Here is a 14,691-nt window from a genome sequence, read left to right as displayed (position 1 = left end):
ATAAATATTATTACGATTTCTGGCCACCTGAGTTGCCATTGTGTTAACTTTTGTTTTGATATGAACGGCCTGAAGGCTGCTGCGATGCTGCTGGGTGGATGGCAGTATCTGTTCGATTTTGACATTGCGTCTGTATCGCGGGTATCTCCTCGCGGGCATATCGCCGCCGCCCAATGTGGATTTATTATGAGCGCCGCAATAAGGTTAATTCTACACACTTCGAAGGATGAGAAAATAGTGTTTCCTTTTTTTCGTTAAGTTTTTTCATTGATTTTCCAAAAGCATGGAATGGTTTCGGCGATCTAAATTAACACACTTATGGTATTAAAGGGAAAAAAAGCTGGATAGATAAAAAAAAGTCTTAATTTGTATTTAGTTAGATTCACGCTCTCCAAATGATATCATGAAGGCATTTCTGGTATAATTAGTTCAAAGTTCTTGCATCTGTATTAGCAAGATTTTTGGTCCTAGGCTAATTCATCTCGGAACCCACGTTTTTCTTCCCTTAAGGGCGGACGGGACGGTCGAAGAAATATCCGCCATTGCTCTGTTGCTACTAAGATGGTAATCTCAGATTCTACTTCATATTTTGCAACAAAAACGTATCACTGTGTATGCTCACTTGCAGTGCATATGCTGATTGGTTTTCAGCATCTTCAGTGCGATAGAACTCGAGATTACCATCCTCAAAATCGCGAGGCATATTGTTAGAAAGAGAGGCAAGATAGGAAAAATAACACGGCGTCCCGTTTCACCTTAATGCCTGATAGGCACAATATGTGTTGAAAAATGGACAAATTGAGTGGAAAAATTGCGAAAAAATCCACGTAGTTCTGGTGGGGTTTGAACCCACGTCTCCCCAAGTTCGCTAGACAGGGCGCGTTAACCAACTTTGTCACAGAACAAGTGACGCGGTCGTGCGAGGGACATGCGACCGAGTTGTGGATGAGCACGTGCTGTGGATGGGCAACAGTCTCGACACTAAAAATAACATGCTCTCACTGTTGTTCGTAGGCACGCTCAGAGAGTGTTGGAAGTGAACATCTAAGTACCGAAGGAGATGGTGAATTGCGAGGAAAGAACATGGGGTGAGGTGGGCGTTGGATTCAGGTTGGCTTTCTACCAAGCTTTCTATTTCACAGAGTTGTTACTTGTTCTGTGGCGAAGTTGGTTAACGCGCCCTGTCTAGCGAACTTGGGGAGACGTGGGTTCAAACCCCACCAGAACTACGTGGATTTTTTTTGCAATTTTTCCACTCAATTTGTCAATTTTTTAACACACATTGTGCCTATGAACTTCAGGCATTACGTACACACTAAGATCAGCTCGGTATTTTCCCCATCTTTTTACTGAGTTCTTAACAGCAGATTGAACTCGGTACGCTCGGTTATCCCTTTTACTGAATACTCTGTAAATAAGTTAACGAGTTCTGCAAATCAACTGTCAAAACTGACAAAGAACGGTAAATATCGTTACTGATGGACGGTAAATATTGATTACTGAGTGTACCGAGTTAAATCTGCTGTTGAGAACTTAGTAAAAAGATTAAAAAATTATAGAACTCAGCGAAAAATTTACTGAGCTGGAAAATCAGAATCTTAGTGTGTATGTCTAACATACCATTTCGGTTGGTTATCCAAAAAAAAACAACAACATTCGTGTTGACAATTATTTGAATAATTGTCATCTAGTGTAATCAGTTCTGCACCATTTGATTCCGCCCTGTATTAGTTATTCTTCCTCAGTGTGGTAGCATCCATTTATTACGTAACGCTAAAATTGATAATTTTATACCCTCCCTTCTCCTCCGTAACGCTTTTTATATGAAAACCCGAAAATGTTTGTATGGACCGTGACGCTTGGACATAGGGGAAATGAACACCCTAAGCGTTTGGCGTCGTTTTCAATGGAAATATTGTAAAATCTTTCTTTTTTACCATGTAATATCGTAGATGGTATTATGTTCTAAACATTCTATAAGAAAAAGTTGCTCAAAACTACAGTTTTTTTTATTTTTTTCGATTTTAAAAAATGCTAGAAAACCGAGTAGCGAAAAACAGTGAGGGTAAAATGAACAATCGATGGGGGTAAAATGAACACATATTTAAAAGTTAATTTAAACGTGTAATTTCGATATTTTCAATTGCATGTCTGTAAATTTGATGTAAATTGTATGTGCTACGATTTTAAAACTTCTTATATAAAGTTTGCAATGTACTGAAATAAATATTTGAAAAAAAAAATGTACTAAAACAGGCGGATTATCTAATAACAATCTTATTTTGTTGAAGTAAAATATGTTTTCTTAACTTTTTACTCTATTTATGCAAAGATACACGTTAGAGATTTCAGTATGTTGAGTTTGAACAAAATCTTGTAAAAATTATATAAAGTTTGAATAAACTGTTCATTTTACCCCCAAGCTATGTTTGTTTTAAAGTTACTTCTAAAATTTTATAAAAAATAATAACTTTTTTTTTCTTCACTAAATATTTTGTTTAAGGAGTAAATCATTAGAATATGGTATCACACATGTAGAAATTTACGAATGATGGACGAATTGACCTTAATTACGATTAGCTCAATTTTACCTCAGACCATATTATTTGCATGATTTTCGCTATTTTCTTCATTTTAAAGTGGTTTAGCCAATTTTTAAGCCCAATATCAGCAGAAGTACAATGATTTATGTTGTTGCATAGAACCCAAGCGTTAAAATATGCAAAAATAGCCCAAATGCTGTAAAACACCACCCTGTTCATTTTTCCATGTAACACATCTGAAACGCTCCGTAACCCCCAAAAATTCCTCCATAATGCTTCCGTAACGCCTATGAATCCCGCCGAAAATGCTCTGGAACTTCCTGAAATGCCTTTAAAATTCCCATTAAACCTAATTAAAAACGTAAGACTCTCCGAAACCCCTGAAAACGCCTCTGAGTCCCACCTAAAATGTTCTGCAACTTCATGAAATGCCTCAAAAATCTCCATTACACCTTCTCGGACACCATGTAACGCACCTGAGACCCTCTGCAACACCTCGAAAACGCCTCCGTTACGTCTTTATCCCGCCAAAAATCCTCTGAAACTTCCTAAAATGCCACCAAAATCCCACTTAAACCCCCTCGGACCCCATGTAACGTACCTGAGACGCTCCGAAACCCCCGAAAACTCCTCCGTAATGCCTCTGAATTCCGTCTAAAAAGCTTTGAAACTTCCTAAAATGCCTCTAAAATCCCCCTAAATTTATGGACCCCTTGCTTGCCAAGCTGTCCAAAATATTAGGGTGTGCGGTATACCGAATGATTTCGCCAACTACTCCTCGAAACGTTCCGTGGAATTCCGCGGAATTCATCATCAAATGTACTTTTTAATTTTACATAAGGGAAAAAATGTTTGGCTAGTCACAATCAATTGACATATTTTTTTAATCCAGGAAAACAGTGTTTTAGGGGAAAATAATTTTCACTAATCAATTCTACAAGAGGAAAAATTTGTTTTGTTAGCTGAAATCAGTTGAAATTGTTTCTCAATCAAGAAAAATGGTATTTTATAGGGGAAAAGGAGAAAAATTGGTACTTCTAGTCAATGGTTCACAACAAGTTGTGCCTCAAATACTGCCGTGTGCAGCATAGCTGTCCCATGTTCCAAAACAGCAAACTGAGAAAAAAGCGTTTAAAGTTTCAGCCTTGTTTCTTCTCTAGGGACAACTGTAATAAAAATACAAAGTGAATCCATCAGCATAGCGTTACACACTTAAAATATAGTACCGTATTCAGCTGTTCTATTTTCGGTAAAAGTTCAGATTACCGAATGTTCAGCAACATATTACCGAAGTTCGTCAAAAAATTACCGAAAGTTCGGTAAACTCTACTGAATCATCGGTAATGTTTACCTTTACCGAACGTTACCGAACTTCGGTAAAACTATGCTGAACTTCGGTAATCCGAACTTTTACCGAAAATAGAACAGCCGAATAAGTGAAGTGAAAATTCAGGATTGAGTGTGTAATGAACGTGATCTGTTGTTCATTTTTTTCTTGTTGATTTGCATCATTAACGGTTTAAAATCGACTATGGCGAATTTGAGGTACTAGCCATAACTGGTACACTGAGCATAAATGGCGTCGTTACCAGCGAGAATTACCCAATTATGAACCAATATTATTGGCCTGAGAATCATTTCAGCTCAAATTTCCCAGTTAATGAGGAATGTTTTATTATATACACTGAATGAATTTATGATCTGATAACAAAGCCATAATGTGCGTAATGAGCTTACCTGTGCACTGCATGTATGTGTGGGTGTATCTGTGTGTACGATGTGCAATTAGTCGACATAAAAGAATAAAACCCGATCGAACCAAGCCTTTCAAATAAAAAAAAACGCCACTGTGACAGAACCCCGTCAATCATGTCATTGTCGTCGCCATCAGTCATCGTAGTGGAATTTACGAGTGACACAGTCTTTCCGATCGAACAACAGGTATGTGGCAGAGCGATAAGATTTCGGATGTGCCACACTCCATCACCTCGTATACGCGCACGATATCTTGATTACGGCCTTTAGTTGCGATTGGAACGCGATAGGAGTTGCACCGATGAGCTTTTGGATTTCCGACGTTCTATAGGTGTTCTGATATTTGAACTGGGTTTGAAGGCATTGGTTCGAACGTTTTCTAGATCTTTTTGAGTCGTGATGTGTGAAATAAATAACATGAACTTAATAGCCAATTTGTTTTATTTACAGTATTAGTTCTACTATTTCGAACAGGTTTGGTATCTGTTAAGGGTGCGATTGTGTAACAAAAAGTGTACAGTGTAGTTTCTTTAGTAGAGTGAGATTTGTGTTCCGAATTTCGATTTACTGAGTGCATCGATCACAATCGAGACGATTCATAGTAATTTACAGGACGGGACAACAGTTTAGTGGGGATGATCTTTTTGTTGCGGCTCTTCTCTTCGAAGTACTGTAACATTTTGCTTACGGCAAAGGATGGCTTCCGCTTAGGGACCGGTTCAGGACTCATAGAGTCGTTGAGGAATCCGAAAACGTCATCCAACATCTTGTTGTTTTCTTCCACGTCGATGGACTGGTATGGCTGAATCACTTCCACGGGTTTCCGCATTTCTGCTTCCAGGGCCAATTCTTGGTTCAGCTCGTCTACTCGCATCCAGTAGTTATGCTCGGCATCTTCACGCCAGCGTTTGTTTCCGGACTGTTTGAACTGTAATTCTTCTCTTCGTTTCAAAGCTAATAGCTCATTCATCCGTTTGGCTTTGTGAGTGATTTTATCTCTCAAATTTTTACGAGTCAGATATCCGCGACAGTGAGCCTGCAGATGTACAATGGCCTCTCGTAGTCTACCGAATTTGTAGGTCAACTCACGAGATTTAACCACGGCTTGCAATCTTCGATAGCCTTTTACCATTGTCAAATAGTTCGATCGGTAGCCACGGGCTCTCCAATGTTTTTGTATTGTAGTAGCTGCCCAGCGATATCTACGAATGAACTTGAAGAATAATACGCGACGGAAGGCCCGTTGGATTAACACGACGTAGTGCAGATAAACTCTCGAACGCTCCGATTCTAGCAGTGCATCATGACTTTCTTTCAGGAATATCTTGGTTTTTCCAAACTGGTAATCATCCGGAATAGACGCCAAAACATGCGTGCAAATTTGCTTAGATGCTATGATACAATCAACCTTGTGAGCAGGTCCAATGTTCTTGCCTAGATGACGGTAACGGGCAACGAACTCATGGTAACTATGTCTGATGGCATAACCAGCTTTCCTGATCTTAGCCGTTTCCATCATGCCAGAATATCTCAGCTGCCGGACACATAAAGCATTGTCGATGATCTGTTGAAAATAAACCAAATCTCTAGTTGACCGAAAACCTTGCAATAAAAAGAACTCACCTTTGGTTTCTTCAGCTCATTGGGTTTTATGCATCTAATAAAATACGGATGACACGAAGAAAGCGTTCTCATCAATGCTTCCAACGAGTTTCTGAACTGCAACGATAGCGTAATGGATCTCTTCGTAGTATCCAATGCGTCATCCGATCCAAACAACTTCACCAAAAACTCGTTACTACTTTTCGTAACCAGCTCCTTCAAATCCGGACTAAAGGTATCTCGGTTCTTCTCCAGGAACCCATTCACACTGTAGAATACAGTTCCAGCAAAATGTTGCACTCCGAACGATGGCACATTGTCGTACTTTGGTTTCCGATAGATTGTTTTGGTTCCGTGGTTAGAATGCAGCTTGGAGAGCATCGTAATGTCCGTCCCTTTGGGGAACCGAGTTTCCTCATCGATCAGTGCCATTATATGTAGAGATTTCATCCCGATCATGTCCAACACTTCCTGATTGTCGATAAACTCAATGTTTGTCCAGTTGATCCCTTCGCGGGTGTACTCTGCTTGCTCCATCTGCAATCGGAGGAATTTCAAAGCGGTTTCAAATAATATATCCAAAATACGGTTGTTATTACGAAAATATAGTGAAACTCTACGAATGTCTATTAAAAATAGAACGTCTTATTGTATATTGTTTGGTTTTGATCACCGTTTGCTTTAACAAGTCACTCCAAAAGTTGCATGCGAGTTTACTTACTAACATAAAATGCTTAAATCAATCAAATTTTATTTGGTAAAACGAAATATTTTGCATGAGTCGGTTATATAGATGTTAATGAACCAATTTACCTTTTGATTGCTTAAAAAAAATATTTCCATGCTTAATGGCTGGCTGTCAAAAAAGCCCAAAATCGCATATTTTGCCCTATAAATTGAGGTATAGCTCGAAATTGTGACGTGCTGGAGCAAATCTGAGCCCGGATTTGGATTCAGCGGCCCAAAATCTGCCAGAGACACATAAGTTTGCTCTTGAGACAGACCAAAAGTTAGTTTTTGTTACCCTGTGTTAGTTTTATTCGGTGATATTAAACGAGATGTAGGGTTTGGGTACTAGTAGTGGACCCCCTAAGCCATCGAAACTTACTTCTGCGGTTTTTCAGCTATGTTAAGGCAGTGGATTGTTCCAAAGTGGATTTTTTAAACAAGTTTCACGTCCCCTCTTTATTTTAAGACCGTCAAACATGCAACATTAATAAATTATTCAAGTGAAATACGCATTTGAAAACACGCATCGATGTTGCCTATAATGGACACCACCGGGGTCCATTATTGGATTGTTTACAAATATTTTGGCGCCCATAGTGGACCCCCCATTTGATTTCCATGTTAGCTGTCACGCCGCCGACGGTGCCTATAGTGGACCCTCCCTGAGTGTGCGTATAGTGGACCCTTTTGAGTGTTTACATTCATTAAATAGTTAAAATAACCGATTGTTGCGGCCACTGGGTCAATTGTTTGCTAGGAACTGCTGTGTAGAAATGTAATTGATGCTCCCCCGGTGGAAGTTGCCTGGAAACAGTTGATTTGGGCATTTATATTTGAGTTTTTCTGAAGGGGGTCAACTATAGGCGCAGGGTCCACTACTAGCACACAACCCCTAGTTGCAGTTCAATATCACTAATCGAAACCAAAAAAAAAATCTAATAGTGGAATTCTGCAAAAGCGTAATAAACTAGGACATAATTGTATTTGTTCTCGCAGATTGTCTTTTTGTTCGTCGCAGCGCTAGTTATTTTAATAACTGAACTTTTGCCTGAGAACTTTGGAGATGAACCAGCCTCGGCCTGAAAATCTCCCTAATAAAGCTAATAATAATAATAATTTTGCCTGAGAACTTCTAATCCTAAGAAGGTACCTTCAATCTATAATAATATTCGAATCCTAAAAAAGCATATTCATTTTAATATCCATGTTGGAGAACGTTATGTATGGCTAACGTAAATCATCGCCCAAAATTCTTAGAAATAGAACGAAAATTGATTTCGAATCGCCAGCTTTGAATGAGAAAAAATAATTCCACTCTACTGTATTTTTTTTCTCTTTTGTTTTAGAACTCAGGGCATGGTGGTACACCAAAATGATCATCACCTTATCGAGTTCAAAAATGCTGTAAATTACTGTTACTAATACAGTTCTGTCGATGAATTTTGTTGAAAATCCTCAAATATTTATGAAATAACCGAATTTGTACATGCATTTGCAGCAAAAACTATGGAATTCGTTACATTTATTGAAAACTATCTGGTAAAATATTGCTTTATATATAAAAAAAAACTTTTAAAAAACATCATTATTTTAAACAAATCCTTGATTTTCTTAGAGCCAAATTGGTGGTTATGGTTTTAAAAGGGTGCCAGATTTGTTTTATGAAAACCCCTCCAGGCGATTTCATAAGGTTTGAACCCATAGAGGTGGTTTAAAAGGTATCAGTTGAGCCCCTGGAACGACTTGGAAATTCCCTGAAACTCTTTGATTCCTCCTGAAAATCCTGAGTTTCCCTGAAGCGTCTTTGAAATTATCTGAACCTCTCTGCAACACCCCTGAAAACCACCTGATGCGTCTCTGAAACCTGCTGAATACCCCTGGAACGTAAATAAAAATTCTCCTAAACCCCCCTGAAACGTCCTTGAAACGTTCCGAAATGCTCCAGAAATCCTCTGACGCTCCTTAAAATATGTGGTAACTTCCTGCTATTAAACAGTGTTGCTTTACGTATTTCTATAGTTTTGGTACCCGAAAACATAACACAATGACGGAAGATGGTATTTTTTTTCAAATTCGCTAGGCCATCCAAATCGTCCTTGGGATTACACCATAAGCTCAACGGATGCAATACCGTCTACGCCCGTTGGTTTGAACGACACCTCATGCAAACCAACGGGGTTCATTTTTTAATTTGAACTTCTAGTAACCCTGTGGGCATCGAAAAACACAGTAGTGGTGGTAATCAATTTTGCTGTTTTGTTTTGATTCTGCGTTCCGTTTCATCCCATTCCATGAGCAGAATCACGTTTGAAACATTTTTAGCTTGAACGACGGCAGCGCAATTTTTGGTTGTATAGAAGTTCATTAGACGTAATTATAACATAATGTTGAAATAACGTCGAAATAACTTCTATACAACTAAAATTTGCGCTGTCGTAACTCTTATATAATATGTGTGTTGCTTGGGAGGTAAGATTGAAAACATGATTCCAAATCCAAGTCCTATTTATTTCAAGAACTGGATTCAATACTCTCCACAAAAACATTTATTTGATCAAAAATTCATACAATTAGGGGTAATTAATAATTTTAAGGAAATATTTTGTTTGTTATATAAAACGTCCTCAATGACACAGTAGCTACAGTTTCTTCTGTATTTTGATGCTACATTTTGGAAAAGGTGTTTAGATAATCCAGCCATAAGTAATAAATGATTCGCTACTACAAATGACTCAAAATTGGCTTCTTTAGCGGTGTTGAGATAATTCCATATTCAAAATCTGCATGCAAAACTGAGCCGAAATCCAAATTTTCATGAATTTTGGTGCCCGGGAACCTATTTAAAAATCAGTTTGAAGTTTGTATGGGAGCGATTTGTCGAATCACCCCTCGTTGCATTTTGTACTGGGCGGAGCTGCCAAGCAGTTGGCCAGCTGTCACAAGGTGATTTCGAAAAATCTCTTCGAAAGCGATTTTAGGCACCAAAATGAAGTTCTAAAAATCTGAAAAAAATCATGGTGGTTCAGAAAAAGGTGTTCTTTTGTATAATATCAAAAAATCAATACATTTTTCTTAATTTAAAACCCCAATTGGATGGGTTCTTTGAAAGTACTTATACTTATAGAAATTATCGAAAAATCTATGATTTTACAATTCTAAAATTACCTTAGTAAAAAAGTTAGAACACTTTAAATACAATATTCACGATAATTTTCATCCTGCGGCCCGCGGTTCAGACGCAAAATCTCAATTTGGCCCGCGGTATACATCAACCTGAGCACCACTGATTTAGAACATGAGATCTACAGGCGTAACAACAACTGTTATGATATGTTGAGGGCCGGAGAGGTCATGTATGACTAAAAATTAAAATCGGCTGTAAACATGAATGAGTAATTTGGGATGAGACATCGTTGACACCGTAAAACATCCTGATCACCTAGGAGTTTGAAAAAAAAAGGCCATTAGCATTGCTGATAATGGATATGGTTTACATTCATAGCCTTCATAGCCATTAATTCTGAACAGCCGTCTTTATAAATATGGAACAGCTTATCCTATCTTGGGAAGTTCTAGGTGTTCCAAACTGTTATGAAATTCAGTGCTTCGAATTTACATGAGTAATTTCCTCATCTTTTGCAATATTTAAGTTTTCTCAAATTTCTAGAAATACGTATACAAAACTGTTTAATAACGCCTAGGAGAAGGGGTATTTCTGGGAAATGATGTACGGTGAGTCAGCGTTTGGATAAATTCATAAAAAAAAAACAAAGTAATCCACCTTGCGGTGATGGTGCCTTTCTCGTGCCTTAAAATCCCCATTCAACTAAATTAAAGTGACTTGTTGATGGTGTTGGCATAAATACAAAATAAATAAACCCGTAGTCAGAAGATCAAAGACAACGATCCAAAATTCAACTGTAGATCTCCATCTAAGGCATTCAGGATAAATTTTTCAACATCCGGATATCCTTCTTTTATAGGGTATGTGTACCATTCCTTGGCCTAATTTGCAAGCCGCCTTGACAATTTTGACCATATCTCATGAATTAATAGCATTAGAAATAACGTGTTGACCCTATTACACACTCTAGGCAATGCATGCTTCTCCAATTGGAAGTAAACTTACGTAAATATTCAAGAATTTACTTAATTAAGCTGAAAAGATTCGATGCGATGGTATGCAACGTTGGTCTATGGTACAAAAATTGGCCTATTAGTGGATACAACGTTGGCCTATTGCTTTCCATGCACTAAAACCATTTATTATCTTATTTTTTCAATATTTCTGCTGAAGTATTATCTCTGTTTGTTCACCAATCTTACTTTTAAATTACATTTTCGGAGCCAAATTTTCAAAAAACTTTAAATAAATCACTTTAACTAAAGTTCTTTCTTAATCTAGTAACGAAAACAATGCAACCCTATTATTGTGTTATATTTTTACAGTCACCGTACACAAAATCTTTCTTCCTGTTCGTTCTTTCTGGTTCTTACGCAAGAAATGTTGTTGACGCCTTTTTATCGTTGTTTTTGACGTCACTTTACTGATGGGCCAAGATTTGGGTACATAGTGAAAAAAATGTGCTCAATATTAGGCCCACATTCAATTTGTAAAATAGTTATTATTCGTTGAAAACAAATACACAAGTTCAAAATAGCGTCTTTAACCGTCGCATCAAATGTTTAGTTATTGAAAAGTCAATTCAAAATGTTCCAGAATCATGCCATTTATGATCATGTGTGTGGACTACCCACTAAGCCGAAGAATCATGGCGTCTACAAAAGTTAAACAAAGTGACATTTTCATTCAATTTTAATGCTCCAAAGTGCTAAAATTGAAACGAAATGTTACAGTTGTTTGGCGCATAGCTTTTCCGATATCCAGTTATGCGTGTTTGTTTGAGTTTTTGGTTTACATTGAGGTAGGCCGAACGAGGGGGCTATGCCAACGAAGCATCCCGATACCCTATCAATATTGCATAGTTTTAGACCCTGAAATATCAGAAAAACAGAAAAGTTTTGGGTTTTCAGGTCATTATTTTTGGACTCCAGATATTTTTCGCTGACTACCAATGAGATCCATATTGCATGGTTTCAGAGCATAAACTCTGGAAAACAATCGCCGTATTTAATATTGAAACACCATCTTGGATCTTATGATCATCATTTTTGGACTATATTCCCATAAATATAGCCATAACTGTTTCACCGCCCAAGATTCCATAAAAGAGTCACCATATTGAAATTTGAGTCGACAACTTGAATTTTGACAAGCTGTCTAAGATTTTTTGACACTAGTTTACAGCATTTTTGAACTTGGTAAGCTGATAATCATTTTTGGAGTAAAATCATGCCCTGAGTTCTAAAACGCGAAGGAAAAAAATACAGTAGAGCGGAAATTTTTTCGACTTTCCATTCAAGGTTGATGAATTGAATTCGATTTTTGTTCTATTTTTAAGCAAAGTCGCTTACTTCGCACATCTCATTCTCCGTAATCACTGCTCCGACTTAGCTGTTTTTTTTTTACTCTAACTCGCCTACATATGATATGTCAAAGAAACAATGATAAAGAATTTTTAAATTGTTTTTGTCTTATAGAAAAAAATACATTTCTTCTAATATTTTTAAGGAGATCGTCCGTAAAACTCGCCAATATTTTGAATTTAATCAATCTGACGCAAAACCTGCATTAAGATGATCGAATGGTATTATATTCAGTTCTTAATTTATGGAAAAAGATTTTAAATTGGTTGAACAAAACTTAAGATATTTAAATTTTAGTTGATTCCATATTTTAAAAAGTTGTAAAACTCAATAATCAGCTAAAACTCAAAAACAGTTCTACTTAAAATTTTTTGAAGTACGGTTTCGAAATCAGCGCTAAATTGTGCTTCAAAAACTTTGGTGGTTGACAGAAGCTCACGATTTTCGTTTTATTTTGTAAACTAGTGTTACCAATTTTGGAAAGAGTCCGACCATACAAATTATCATCATATTCCATGGTTTAAAAGAGCTAGTAAGTATGTAAAATAGCCTACATCTTCGATTTTGTCCGCCATCTTGGTTTTTTGTCCGCCAACTTGTAACGATTTTCGGATTCCGAACATCTTCCCCATACCAAGTATACGAACATCTTCCCCATACCATATTGCATAGTTTTAGAGCTAAAAACTTCTAAAAAAAAACAGGTACCATCTTAAAATTTATCTGCCATCTTGGATTTTGGACCGCCATCTTGAGATAAAATAATCCAAAAAATAGATTAACATCTTACCTTGAATATATGTTTCACGAAGAACTGCTGCAAATTCTCATTCGCAAAGTTAATACACAACTGTTCAAAGCTGTTCGTCTCAAACTGTTCAAAGCCAAAAATATCCAGAACGCCTATGGAAATGCGAGACTTGGGTGATGACTTGTAGATTGCGCTGTTGATTTTATCTACAATCATTATGAAAATCTTGCCGTAGATGGCTTTCACAAACGCATCCCGGGCTTCCAGTGCTTGTTCCTTGGAAATGTGTGATACCACCCTCTCGCCCTGGGCGATGCGGGTCCTTCGTGTTAGAGCGTGCACCAAAGCATTCTTTGCCACTCCCAGCATGTTACAAATTCTGGTCACATTCGTATTGTCATTTACTTCAACGGCATCCATGTTCTGCACCACAGTGGCCTTATATTTTATATTTCCCAGATGTAGAATTGCAGCCAGTAAGCTCAGTATTGACCAGATTTCACGATCCGTGAAAGACAGCATTTTCATTGCAGCGCGTACGTCAGCAAACTCCTGTAAGGTTGACAATATTAATCTGATGATGAACAAGCTTTTGTAAACCAATTGTCTTACCCCAGCGTCACTTCGTCCATCGCAAACTAGCGTTTGGCCTCGCGTCAAGTAGTGGTACTTCGAAGCATCCTCCAATTCCAGCAATTTCTTCTCTTCCTTGCTCAGCCCCGCCAACATCGAGTAAAATATGTGGTAATTCCTTTCACCCTTATTCTGATTCACTATCCTTGACTTCTCGAGCAAATACTGATCAATCTTCGCTCCGCCAATAACCCCCTCCCTGTTGAAGTGCACATCGATGTACTTTCCAAAACGTGACGAATTATCATTGCGCACCGTCTTCGCATTCCCGAATGCCTCCATTATCGGATTAGACTCGATTATCTGCTGTTCAATCCACGAATGCTTTCCACTAGTCGCCGCCAGATATTGCAAGATCAACTTGGTGCTCTCCGTTTTCCCAGCCCCAGATTCGCCACTGATCACGATGCATTGATCTCTACCATCCCGACGCATCTCTTGATACGCGCTATCACCTATCGCAAAGATATGCGGCGGAAGATCCCCAATCTTTTTCTCCCTGTACAAATTGATTTCGTTAAACGTGTATATCGGCAAAATCTCGTACGGATTTATCGCCACCAACATGCTACCGGTGTAGGTCTACAGACAAAATAATCCAACATTAGTCATCATTCGAAACACAACATGCAAAAACAATCCATCAACTTACGTAGATTTGCTTCTGTCGATAGCGGACAATCAGATTGCGCAGAATGGCGTACTCCTGTAGATCACCCAGCGTTATCATATCGTCCACCGTTCTTTGTGACGTGACGTGAATCGGTTTGATGACCTGTTAGTGGTAGTGAAGACCTGTTTTTAGTACATGGCATTTGAGCTATACAGACAGATGATGGATGATAATGTCGATTGGGGAATTCCTCGAATGCAAAATCAACATCAGCACATTTGGAACCAGGACCTACCTCACTATCGGTGACCCAGGCTTCATTGCCATCGTCGTCGACAATGAGCGTATTTCCGGAGTGAGTTCGTAGTACTCGGCCGGCATACGGGACCTCGAATTCATCGTTCTTCTTCGGCGCCAGCCACACCCATTCACCCTGAAAGTCAAAAGTGCATTTGTTAAGTGTAGTTTATGTAATTTTAAGACACTCTTTTAGGTTACAATGATTGAAAATAAAATGTCGATGGTGCAAATAAATTTCATCATATGCAATTATCGGTTTATAATCGATCGGGAGCAAT

At 38.1% G+C, this 14,691-nt stretch overlaps 1 protein-coding gene across 2 annotated transcripts in view; it reads right to left on the bottom strand.

Moving 5' to 3' along the window:
• The window catches only part of LOC109419943 (unconventional myosin-VIIa), a 37,810-nt gene that overhangs the window by 11,139 nt on the left and 11,980 nt on the right, over positions 1-14,691 (bottom strand). Inside the window, exons 2-7 of one of the 2 annotated variants that reach the window (XM_029853088.2) lie at positions 14,409-14,546; positions 14,153-14,275; positions 13,480-14,082; positions 12,907-13,419; positions 5,922-6,437; positions 4,987-5,862 (exon numbers count right to left, since the gene is read on the bottom strand). In XM_029853088.2, the coding sequence (XP_029708948.2) occupies positions 4,987-5,862; positions 5,922-6,437; positions 12,907-13,419; positions 13,480-14,082; positions 14,153-14,275; positions 14,409-14,546 (2,769 nt within the window). Of the gene's footprint in view, positions 1-4,721; positions 5,863-5,921; positions 6,438-12,906; positions 13,420-13,479; positions 14,083-14,152; positions 14,276-14,408; positions 14,547-14,691 lie in introns of those variants that run through there. The other variant, XM_029853089.2, reaches the window with a different exon arrangement.

The sequence above is a fragment of the Aedes albopictus genome, chromosome 2 (genome assembly GCF_035046485.1).
Source record: "Aedes albopictus strain Foshan chromosome 2, AalbF5, whole genome shotgun sequence".
Taxonomy (NCBI): Eukaryota; Metazoa; Arthropoda; class Insecta; order Diptera; family Culicidae; genus Aedes; species Aedes albopictus.
This window is presented reverse-complemented; position numbering and strand designations above follow the sequence as displayed.